A 13137-nucleotide genomic window follows, 5' to 3' on the forward strand; every position below is an offset into this window, starting at 1 on the left:
TGCCCCACGGGTCTGCTGGAGCTGTCAGCTCAAGACCCACCAGCATGCTCCTACGTCAGCACTGACCATGTCACCGCCAGCAGCTCTAGCGGAAATAGGCGGAATTCCTTCTTCCCCGCGGCATTAATCAGTGGTAGCGGTTGCGATAGGGGCTTCAAGCATCTGAACAAAACTGACACGTCGCAAAAGAAGTGAGTGGCAAATGGGAGCATGGGCTAGAGCAGGAAGGCCAGTGCGGGTCTGAAAGGAGGCAAATTTTTGCGCTTTGCAACACTGCTGTTGTTACTTTCAACCATGAAGAAATACTGCTTAGTGGAAAAGATCATGGAATAAAGTTACCACCGAGTGCAGAGACAGATCTGTTCTGGAGAGCAGGGACAGGGTCTGAGTTTACAGCCTGTTATGTGAGCCACACACAAGCAGAAGACATGGCCCTCTGCCCTTACTGCTTTAGCTGTCTAAATGTGGACATTTGATTTCAGCCAAGTGTGTCCATTAAAGTAACCTCTATATCATAGTAATACTTTACTACATTTGGTTTGAAGTGAAAACCTTAGAGAAGGTTTACAAGCAACACAAATGTCCACAAAATGAATCCTTTCCCAGATATGTAGAGAGCAGTCTAATAAAGTGACATCTGGTAAGTTATGGCTGAGAGAAAAAGCAAATTAAAAACAACCTCCAACTAATAAATTCTAAACATTCTTATCATACAGAACTACTGGAAGCACTTTTGATTTCTTTACCAAATTAGAAGATCTGTTAATTCAATAGAGGGAAAATTAGGGCTGTTACAGCCATTTAGAGAATTATGAACATGTTGCCATGTGCAATTTCCTGAGAAAGAACAGCTTTTGCCTCATCTACATCCTCTGCTCCAGACATCTATTTTCCCTTGAGCTTGTTTACATGGGAAATCAAGCCAAATTAAAGAACTTAAGATAAACCAAGTAAGACCATTCATATAGTCTCTAACATCCTTTAGTTAATGTATTTTTCCCCCTCAACAGAAATTCCTACAAATGACAGTTTTCAGAAACCACTAAATCAAAACTGGATAGCACAGCTACAACATGAGTAAATGTTTTGTGCTTCTGTACCATGAAATATTATTTGGCCAAGAGACATTAGCAATGTATGGAGCCAGTTCCACTCAATATACATTAAAGGCTAAAAGTTGTTTTTAAGATATGCTATTATTAAAATCATACTTACAAATCCTGCACAGTGCTCGCAGAAAGTTGGTTTAAGATAGGTCATTTCCTGAAAGTTATGAATAAACCCTGGTCCCATTTTACACTGAAACTGTGATTTAGCTCTCAGAAAGTAAGCCATCATTTCTTCTTTGCTTATAAGACCATCTCTGTAAGGGAAATAAAAAATAGAGTAGATCTATCACTGCTCATAAGACTGAAAAATTTGGGGTTTTCTCATTGCAGAAAGCATGCAGCACACAAAGCACATCCTTTGAAAGAGCTGCAGCAGTCCTGGAAGGAAAAAAAAAACAAACCTTACAGCCTTTGTGGTTCTTATCTTTCTTTAAACAGTAACACTGAACCTTTTTATCTCACCTGTTAGTGGTATGAGAGCACAGACCAAGCCACTAAATGAAGGAACTTGACTTACTGCTCACACAGAGCAAGTGGTTATGCCTCTGACTGGCCACCAGCCTTCACAGTCAAAAAGATTCTGGATAACAAGAATTATCAAGCCCAACTGGCTAGGAAATGGATGCTATATATACCTTCTAGAGTATTAGTTACTCCCTATCTGCTACAAGAACTCCTTTCCCATGTGCTGTACAGAACTTATTTGTTTCATCAGTCTGATGCCTGGTCTGGATAGAGTATCTCCACTGCAGTTTCACAGTACTCTAGGGTTTTGACTCAGTCCCAGCAGGAATTTGTCATGAAGCTATTACATAAATGATTTTTAAATTACCAGGTAAAGCAGGACTCCAACCTATAAGAACTTAAATGATAATAGAATTTGGCTTTCAGTAATCTTGTCAGGCACAAGAAACTTGGAAGCCGCTGTTTCTTCAATATTTGTAGTTTCTGAATTTTAAAATTGAGGAAAAGGGGAAAAAACACCACAAAGAGATTTCCAAGCTTACTGGTCTTTGTCCAGCACACAGAAAGAGTCCAAGAAGGGGAAGTTGGCAGCTATACTCTCAAAGTCTTCCTGAGATATATAACCATCATGGTCGTGATCGTAGTTCCTAAAGACAGACTTGGGGGGGGGAAAAAAATTATTGTATTATTGTCTAGCTTATCCTGAGTTTATACCAACTTCTTCAACATTATAATTACATGTAAACTAATGTTTTATTCAGCTATTCAAATGCTCTGTTCCATCTATTTTATTCCTTTTATTTTCCTTAGTATTTCAATATGCATATTATTGGACCCCACAGGAAAAATGGCTGATTTTTAAATAAAATTTGACATCAGCATTTATCTAGTGATGATCCTCCACACATCTTCACATAATTATTCTTGCTTTACATTTCTTCTTTGATGGAAATGTCACTAAAATTCTGCCCCACGTGATGACATATTCCCTTTGCTTCATTAAGTATACTTTTTAATCATGAAAAAAAGAAGAAATAAAACAAAAAAAACAGCAGATTTCCCATGAGTATTTCAGATGGTTTTGGCTTCATTTTTCTTTTAGGTGGTCACCTCTACTCTGCCACAGTACTGTTTCAATTTATTTTGTTTACTAATATTTTGACACCCCAATCATAAGCAATTTGTGTCTAACAACCATTCTCTTCCATCAACCTACCCCAGTCCACCACTAAGTAAAAACAGACATGGGATAAAATTTAAAGGTCACATACAGTGATAGGTGCCCTCCTTAGCTGCTAAGGAGTTACTGTATTCTGTCTTCCTGTTTGCAGAAATGTGCAAGTGGTGTTAAAGTTACGTGCGATGCTGATGGGAAAAGCATGAGTGTCAAAGTCAACATGACTATCTGAGAGGCACATAGTGAAGAACAGGCTCCTTCATTGTATTAAAATGTTGTTGGGAAAGACATTACATTAATATACTGAGACTCCTGAAAGGCATCTGTAGTGTCCTTGTTTTTGCAAGAACATGAAGAAACTCATTTCTATGAAATGACTGTTACCGATGACTGGCAGACCTCAAAAAAACATCATAAAGAAGGAACTAAAACACAAACTCAAGTAGTATTCAACATTTTTTGTAATAAAAGCAATGGCTAAAAGTACAACTCAAAGCAGCAAGTAAAAAACAAATACTGGCAAAGTGAAAATAGTTGTAGAGTGGTGTGAGCCTTTTAGTAAGGTGTATCCATAAAAGCTCCAAACCATGTTTTAATTCTGTCCAACTCAAATCACATGTCCTGAACCAGGCCAAAATTGTGGAATGGGGATCTGCAACTCTCTCAACTATAGGAACAAACATGAACTCCCACCCAGCACATTCTGGAAAGATTAAGGAATTGTGACAGACTTCCTATTTAACAAGCTATTAAAGAGAGGTTTGGATGTGGAGTAATTTTTATCAACACATATGGCCCTGACAAAAGGAATTCAGGAACAGCATGTGCATTTCTGGCATCCCACATTAGAAGAAAAATTAAACTATTTTTAAAAAAGGGCATGTACAAAAAGTAAATTACAAGATATATTTGAAATCTGTGTGAGAGAACTGAAGAGTTTGTTTAGGTTATCTTAACAACATGACCCCAATTAGTGATCTGTAACACAGACAAAATCAGAATTTAATAGTTCCTCTCAGAGATACTTATTAATTTGTAGAAAGCAGAAAGAAAAGTTCAGTCTCTGCAAAGGAATCTGGAGGTGTTTAGCTTTGTTTACATTACCTAGCACAACACATCACCTTCTAAACTGGAGCTAGAAGATCCCAGCTCTAATTCTGCATGACCTCGCGTCTGCATTTTTAAAGTGACACCAAGACAACGCTATCTTTACCATACATAACATGCTCTGGACAGTAAACTAACGGCAAGCTGAAAATCAGAAATGGAATTTCCAGAAAAGTTCATTGGACCTATGGTCCAATAAGGTCTGAGACCTTGTTCTGAGTTGCTTTGTTTTCAGCTGTCTGTTACCAGACATGAACTGTGTGGCTAGAGCTGTAGAAACTAAACTTTGCACACTGAATTTATATTTGCTAGACAAACCTATTAAACAGCAGGCAGGTTTTGGATGCTTCTGAAAGTCTGCTCCTTTGCACCCAGAAACCTGTTTTCTAGTCCCATTGCTGACTGCAGGAATAAAATAAATATTTCTGAACATATCAGTAACGGCTCAAATATGTTATGGTATGTCTGAAATTCACCCCAACCATAAAAATCTCATTATAGGCTTGAAATTAATTATAATGACAAAAATATCAGATCTACCATTCTCTTAGGCCAGTGTAGTATGTTCCACATACTTACATCCACCAGTTTCCGTATGTGCTTGTTGATGACTGTAGGGTCAGGTTTAGGTACCACTCCAGATGCCCACTCCAGTGGCACTACTGGCTTGTTGGGGGTGGTCGGGGAGGTAGGTTGCTGAGAGATGGATCAGAACACAAGGATTTTCAAATCTGAATTAAGAAGTGTGATTTCCCGGTAAAAGCGGCTCAAAATGGCAGAGCTACAACGGCAAACTACTGGAGTACTCATGCTGTAAAATGTGCTTAGCAAAACATCAGGCAGGGTTTTAAAGGGCTTCACTAACAGCTTCAGTCAGGGTCTCTATGGCACCTTGCAGCTACACTGCCACCACCCAGGGAGGTCAGAAGCAAACCCAAGCAGTCTTTCCTCACTGACACCTCCAGAGGGTTCAACAGCAATGAGACTTGAAGGAAGAGGGAAAGAAAGAGGGTTTGCAGGGTTTGTGAACACAATGGGCACCAGAAATAGGTCAGCCCAGAAAACTGCTTTGCTTCTGAGTAAAATCTCTGAGGAGTTCACCACAGTCTGCCCCCAACTCCCTGCTGGAGGGACCACGCGCAGAAGCCACACCGGGGACTGCCTCAACCTGAATAAATTCGTGCTCCTGCTCTGTGTGGCACCAGCAAGACAGCAGGATGCAGAAGCAAGGCAGAATTGTGCTCAGCAATCCTGCTGGTTTCCAGCTGAGATGTGCCAGGATGCACATCTTGGTTCATATAGGCAGCTTGAGTAGAAAGGCTCTAACCTTTGACTTGTTCTGCAGATAACACGAGCCAGACTTTTATTTTAAAAACGTCTTGGTCTTGACAGAACAGTAGCTGACAGCTCACTGGATGCACAGACTTCACAACCTGACTCTTTCCACATCACTACAGTGCTTTGGGAGTAGCTTTGGAATGCAGGTCAGATTCTTCAAGTAGAAAATATAGGACAAACCTGAACATATTTTCAGGTAAGGATTCAAAAATAACTAGTTAGCAAGACAAACTGGCCTTTCCCTGCATCTGCCACTGGACATCTAGCAGGTGAAGCAGTGTCAAGCAGAAAAAATTCAGTGTGTTTTGGATCAGAAGGGAAAGGGTCCACAGTCTCAGAAGGCCCCTGTGTTAGTTGATGAGCAAAGAATCTGGGTCTCATTTGTCTCGCTCTGAATTGGTGTGACTTGAAGGGGAGACAATTAAGACATGTAAAGATGTGTATCATTTGTATAGCAATGGTATTGTAGACTTTGACATCCAGATGAGAAATGGTCACAGGTTCATATTTTACTGTGTTTGGTTGGAAAAGAAAAAAAGGATTTGTTAGTGGGTTGCTTTATTAATTTGGCTTTTCCTTTTTAAGTGTTAGAAAAGCTTTTATCGGCACCTTGATAGATTTTGACCCATACAAATGTGCACAAGTAAGTTTGGGAGGAAAACACCTCCATATCAACAAAATTCAATTTTCATAAGAAGTACAGTGAACCTGAACATCCAGCTCTATCTGCCAAAAGCATGGACTCAAAGCATCCGTATTAAACTGTCAGTGTGGTGCTAGACTACCAAGATATCACAGGGAGCTTTTAACTTCTGCTGGTCTGAGTGCACAGTGGCAGAAATAAACTGGATTCACTGGAGCCTTCCTCTTCCTTCTGGGTTATTTAATTTCAAGTCTGATTCAATTTTTATGTTTTTTTGAAAAGTTGCAATGAAATCCTCATGTTACTGACCACTAACCAAAGGGAATGGTTTGTTCTTCTATTGCACTCATAGACTCAAATGAACAACAGTGATTTTATTTCTGTATTTGAAATGCATCCTATGAGGAAAGGTGCTAACTGGCTGTCCAGAGACTACCAAGCTGAATTTATTAAACGTTCCAGAATGCTGTATCTCGCCATTCAGTTGGTGATTCAGACTGAATCTCCCATTTATTTTACCAGCACAGGGACCATGGTATTGTAGACTGAGAAAGCATTTTCAGATGTTGGCAAACATCTATGTATTTTGGCACTGAAGTGAATTCTACTGAAAACCAAAAAAATTACCTAAGTGCGTCATTAGTGGCATCATTGCGCCAGGCAGAGCTGTCCTCTAGATAATAGCTGTATTAGTGAAAACTCCCAACAAGAAGATCGCTAATGGGTGTGGAAAAGCAGGACACTGTGACAAGGAAGTGCTATACTACTTGGTGGTCATTCCTCAGAGTTTTTTTAGGCTGCTATACTGAGTGAAGGGTCTCCTCCCAGTTTTAGCAAAGGGAAGGTCTTGCTCAAGTCCCTGTTGACAGCAGACTCATATGCTATCAGATCAGCTCCACTTTTGCCTCGAAAAGGATTGCAGCAGCATGAGGCATTTCCTCTATAGTGCACCTGCATGGGAGTGGTACCCATATAACAATAAATCAAGGAGGAGCTGGAATGACTTAACTATGCTGTCACGTTGCCTTTGACAAGTTTTTCCACATACAAAAACCCTACAGATTCTTTCCCCTGCAATAGAGCCTGTGTGCTTTGGCACTCCATCAAAGAGAAGTAAGCTTCAAATAGTCTGGCTTCTGTCAATTCAGCTGCAGCTTTTTACCCATCAGGGTGCTACAACAGTTCAATGTCACTGGCTATTCATTGATCGTTATGCAGGAGACTCCCACCACTGCTGGGCACTGTTAAAGTTCACAGCATTGTCTATATTGCTTTTGTCCTGCTTAAAGCTCAGGCTGGAGATCAAAGCAGCAATGCAATAATTTTTTTTTCATTTACAGTAGCAGTCTGTTAGTCCTTCCACACCACAGGGCTATGACATTTCAACTTTGCTGGCAGTAATGAGAGCACGAGGGACCCAGAAAGACTGAAATAAACAATTGTTGTGGTCAAATCATATCCAATATGGACTGGAGACTCAGTAATGAAATTTCAAATGTTCAAGCTGAGCTAGTGTTGACTGTGGGAATATTAATTAGTTTTCTTATCATTGCTCATAATACATCATTGGGAGCACACACACAGTCCTCAAACTGGTCTTCAAGAGTGATGAACAATTTTAAACCCCAGAGAAGCCTTATACTTGCAAATTAAAGGGTTCTGCTTCCTTACTTGCTTTTAAGAATGCTTCAAAACCTTAAAAAGCACTGGAATGCATAATCTCAGACTCCTGGACCCTGCACTCACCCCCTGTGAAGCATTTTCAGCCACTCTCAGCTTCTGCTGCTGTCAGACTTGAGAGGGCTCAGCCTGAGAGCATCATAGGCTGGATATGAAAGGTAATAAGAATGTTAATACACTGAAGAAATGCTCAGAGGAAAGCAGTCCCCAACCTTTGCCAGCAGCAGAAAGTGAATAATTAATACTTGAAGTGGAACTCAACTATTAATTATGAGGTTTATCTGTATCCTTTGACTTTCAAAAATAAAGAAAAATGCATGAATGCAGTATTATATTTAGTTGCACATAACCAAATAAAGATTAATATCTATTGTCATCTGTTTAAACATTGCTTGAGAGCCCAAAATGCAGCCAATTATATCTAAGCAAACAGTTTTAAAATACTACAGTAATTATTTGCCTTGCCTTAAACAAACCTTTTAACTCAGTTGTTTTATGTAACTGCACCAGCATCCAGAAAATCAGCTAAGGGTCACACAATAAATAATTGATATAAACTTATAAAAGATTATATATCTAAAGCAGAAGTCTTCCAGGACTTGCGAGATTTTGTTGAAAAATAATTAACAGTGACATCTGGCATATTCCACTATTTATTTCTCCCAATATGCACTAAAACCTATGAGTACTTCCTGTGTTTTCTACACAAATATAACACTAAAAAGCTTTATAGATATATGAATAAGGAAACACATTAACTGTCATTTAAAAATTTAATCGACTGCATGCAGACAAAATAAGCAATATGCCAAAATGCAGTAAAAGATGACGTACAGATTTGGAGTTCCTTGGCTCCAGCACCAGCGAGAGCTTGTAGATATCATCCTCAGTGTGGTAGAGATCCAAGGACAGCTATATATAAGAAAGAATGGAAAACAGTAATATTTACTAGTCTGGATAGGACATGACAGGCTTTTAAGATGAGATATATGTCCCACTGAAGGTAAACAAAACATTTTGCTACTCTGAGTTCAGAAGATGTGCCAAAGCTGTGGGCAGCTGCTGGGGAAGTGGATTTCCCCAGAGTGAACACAACCCAGGCTGGTGAAGGACACGCTGCTGCTCACGTCAGGCACTGCGCTTGAGGGCTGGCACAAGCCTCACCCTGACCCTACGGGTGAGAGGGGCTGCATGCTTACCTCATGCACAGAGGGACAAAGGCTCCAAAGACCACCCCTACACAAACCACTTTCTTCTAGCAGCTCATGTTCATGAGAGATCTCAGGGAAACAACCTGGTCAGTGCAAAAACTTCACGACAGTAGTCGTAGAGAGGCTAGGCTGGAAGGATTTCAGATTGTATTCTGGTCAAATTTTCTTCCTCGAGAAGGGTCATAGTAGTGCAGCTCTTCCACAAAGATCAGCCCGTAGAGCAAATGCCTCTTTGGAAAGCCCTGGGCAGACAGAGGCCTGGGAGAGGCAGGCTGGGTTTGCCACTGCTGTTGATGCAGAAAAGTGCTCCATTGAGAGCAGTCCCAGTTTAGCCCAGCTTGTCCTGCTCCTGATCGCCTCTCAGCAGCTCAGGCAAATTGCCTTCCAGCTGCTTCTAGATAAGTGAAAGATTTTTCTATCATGTTCTCATTATTTTCCCTGGAGGATTTATTGAGAAAAAAAAAAGAAGGTACATAAATATACTTAAAGTAGGAGGAATCCGTTTTTACTTTGGCAGCTGGAGTCTTGCACTGATCAATGCCTGCAGTGAATGCCTCCTCTTTTGGAGTGATGAAGGAGAAAGGTAAACAACACTGTAGCTAATGTTTTGCAATGAGAGGAAAGAAACATTGCATGTTTCCTGTGATCATGTTCCTGCATTAACTGGCTTTGAAGAATTGACACGATTTGAAGTTATCATCCACCTTGCAAATCCCCAGTTAAGCTAAGATTGAGTTAAAAGGATTTTTTGCTGTTCCTGAGCAGACAGATGGAATTACTACTGACTAAATGACTATGACAGAAGGTTATTTTTAGAGAATCTGAAGTGCCAAGTAAGTAGCAAGCAGGACCAATGACACCTACTGCAGAACCACCTCTAGCAGCTACCCTCTTTTAGGCACAATTTTGTGTGATGAGTAAGACACAAGTTGTGCCCTTTCCCAAGATAGGTTCCCAAAGCAAACACATGGCTTTAGAGAAGTCTGGAGATCCCATTATTCATTTTGTCTAGCTGAAACATTGCTGATTTTTGCTCTTTGTAAATAAGGGCACAATGAAAGGCTGTGCATCCTGCAGGTTCTTTTACCCAGCCAGCATGCTGCTGTCACAGGTTTAGGTAAGGGCCTGTCCTAAAGACAAAATAGAACTAGTAAGTGCTCTAATAAATATTGTTCATGTGTTGAGATGTTCAGTGACTGTATTCTGAGGTTCCTTGGTGGCATAAAATGAGCAGCACTCCACTGGAGCACATGATGTTATCAGGTCAGACTGGGAGGGCAGAAATGGTAGTTCAAAAGGTGTTGTCTGGTTCCTGTGAAAGAGCACAGTTTTCTCAGCAGGCCAGATGAGCTGGGTGTGGATTTGGGAGTGGAAATGTATTAGTATTTATTGAGCAAACTTGTATCTCTCCCTCCCTGAATTATATGTCCTTGTCTTAAGCAGTGGATATAACTTCATTAGGCACAATGCGTAAGCACACAATGGACAAGGTATTGTCTAGGTCAGCAGTTTCATACATTAGCACAAAAATTACAAGCATGATGATTGTGCAGTTATGTAAGCATTCATTTTATATTTTATTTACAGTTTTGCTACGACAAATAAAGTATAATAAGAATTTTCCTAGAATAAGCTTTACAGTGAGTGGCAGTTTCTATTCTAATTTGACTATCATTGCTATCCTATTTTTTTTTCTGAGCAATTTGGAGGGGCACAGGGAAAGGTAGGGGAGTGATCAGAAATGCATGAATTTATTTTTTTTCTAAGTGAGACTTACTGAACACAAGTTAGGGTGGGTGACTTTCAATTTGATTGTTTAGGTAGTTCTCATTCTCTTCACCAGATTGTACAAATGCCTGGGACTTTCCAGTCATTTGCATATAGTCTCAGAACAGGCTAGATAAATAGATACTGAGACATAAAAATAGAAAGGGAAAAATGGTGGCACCGAGTAAGTTTTAACACAGTTCATATACATACACTGTGGTCTAGCTGAGAAACTGAGATCCACTTCCAATCCACAGAAAGTGATGAAACATATACCCACAGGTTTTTATTCACATTGGGAAAAAAAAAACAAACCAGTGTGGAAATACTGCACAGCAGGTAAGGTTAAGCATCCTTACCAAATATAAGTTTTCTAAAGGCAAAACTGTCATTAAAGCTGTTTTTCCTCTCTGCTGCACTGCCAAGCTTGTATTTAGGTCCTCTTTTACTACCTCTTAGCTCCACATTTTGGATTCCAGGGAGCGATACAGAGCCAGGTACAAGGTTCAGTGAAGGTGGAGCAAGTGTGGCTGGTAAGTCAGAAAAAGAGGAATAATCACAGACTAAGAGCAATCATGCACTAAGAAGTGAGTCCATCTTCATGTAACATACTCTGACTCACTGGCGGCTGAATTGCAACACATTTACTTCACTTGTCCATGTAACTCAGACTCATTTACACAGCCCAAGGCAGGACTTGCATCCCCCTCAGCTTTCGTAGTCTCCTGCACCAGTAAACCTGTCATGTGTCCCTGCTGTCCATACACCAAAACTTTCCCTTGTTTGTGGCATGCTAACTTCCATGCAAAATGCTGGGTTTTTGCAGCTGCTTCCTCAAAGCTAAAGTTCTGTGAGCTAGAAGCTGACTTTTTATGCTTACAAAAAGATGAGATGGGGTGGAGAGGTGTGGGAATGGGGTGAAAGCGGACTTCTGCGTGCAGACATCTAAGGCGTGAGAAGACCAACTTTCCAAACTGCTGGCCATTCAGCAGCTACCACTGAAACCAAGAGTCCTCTTGTTCCCCATGAGCCCTTTTGGTCTATACTCAAAATAGCCTCTTTTAAATGCCTGTATGCCCCTTGAGGAATTGGCCTGAAGTTTACTACCCACCTCTTACCCAAGCATTTAACCCAAGTTCTTACTTCATAGCTCTTATCAAAGTCTCCCCCAAACATCACAATTTCCAAGCCACTTGAAATAGGAGCAAATGGGACTCTACCACTGAGGAAGAGAAAAACTAGGCAAAATTCCTACATGCCCATAAAATGCCCATTTTATCTTTTTCTGCAAGTTGTTGGACTAGCAAACCAGTACCCAGTGATTTACTTGTGAAGCAAGCACAAGCCAGGCACTTGCCAAGTGTGGTGTAAAAGGCAACACTGCAAGGGAGGGAGGCCAGGCAAGAGATTTACACATTGCTTATCAGGACAAGAGACTAACTAAAAGCTTGCCCAGATAAAAGCTGCTCAATGGCAAAACAGCAGAAGGGAAGAAACAGTTGGGTCAGCCAATTCACACACAACTGGAAAGCATTCTACACATTTATATTCATTTACTAGATTTGAAAGGAAGATTCTCTAAATAAGGTAAAAATGGAAAAAAAAATTACAGTTGACATTAGAGAGATAAGACCTAGCAATAAAAGGAATTGTTAATTCTTCATGCTCTGAAACCTGAAGATGATGTAGGCAGCAGGGGAGGCTAAATCTGCTAACAGACCATTTGCACATAGCCAAGTCAACTGTTCTTAGTTGTCAGTTCTTGTCAGCTTTGGGTTGCAACCCTTTTCTTTTTCTCTTTCTTTGAACCCAGCCAATGATTTAAAACTTTCTTTTCAACAAAAAGATAGACAGAAACATTTAATCTATAACATAAATCCATTACTTCTATTTAAGAGACTAGCATGAAAAAAAAGTATTGTATTCATATACACTGATAAGGACAAAATCTACATACAGGAAGAAAAATGAGAATATTTATATTATGGTATGTATGAAAATTCTGGTCCAGGAACTTTTCATAGAAGTTTGTTGTTTTTTCCCTTTACAGAAGTTATCATTTTAAATCAATACTCCCACACAAATGTACTTGATCCACAACTACACTTCCAGTGACTGATGTGAAGACAGAATTACCCTGGAAAGGGTTTAGGTTATCTACACCCGTCTACCTCACTTATAACCCTTGATCAGGTCTTGATTCAATATTGCAGAATGCAGCTTCATTTTTTATGATCAGATTGGCTCAACTGTAACAAAGCACAGTTATATTATGAATGAATGCATCACAGTATTTATCATAAATGAGAAAGTACCCATCATATACTCAATTACTTCTAGTAAATGGAATACACTGAAAAAGATACAAATAAAACCCCTGTCATTTTGCTGAAAACAAAGAAAACAAGGAAAAAAAAAGAAAAACAGATATGCTATGTGAGCTCAGGCTGATACAATGATGAATATATGACGACCTGCAAGGTCTTAAAAAAATCTTTAGCTTTCTGCTCCTTTTGGAAAACAGGCTGTCACCAAGAAGAGAGAACAGCTAATGAAAGTAGTGGTAGCAGCAGTTCAGCTTCCATCTCTCACTTCACATTGTCTAATTTCTATCCTTTAGGACTTACTTTTTTATTGCTC

At 39.9% G+C, this 13137-nt stretch overlaps 1 protein-coding gene across 1 annotated transcript in view; it reads right to left on the minus strand.

Moving 5' to 3' along the window:
• Positions 1–13137, minus strand: part of RASGRP3 (RAS guanyl releasing protein 3) — a 61736-nt gene that overhangs the window by 6971 nt on the left and 41628 nt on the right. The window contains exons 11-14 of the mRNA XM_068185286.1: positions 8354–8431; positions 4438–4554; positions 2117–2232; positions 1216–1363 (exon numbers count right to left, since the gene is read on the minus strand). Coding sequence (XP_068041387.1) covers positions 1216–1363; positions 2117–2232; positions 4438–4554; positions 8354–8431 — 459 coding nt within the window. The remainder of the gene's footprint in view (positions 1–1215; positions 1364–2116; positions 2233–4437; positions 4555–8353; positions 8432–13137) is intronic.

Source organism: Anomalospiza imberbis, chromosome 3 (assembly GCF_031753505.1).
Source record: "Anomalospiza imberbis isolate Cuckoo-Finch-1a 21T00152 chromosome 3, ASM3175350v1, whole genome shotgun sequence".
In the NCBI taxonomy this organism is placed as follows: domain Eukaryota; kingdom Metazoa; phylum Chordata; class Aves; order Passeriformes; family Viduidae; genus Anomalospiza; species Anomalospiza imberbis.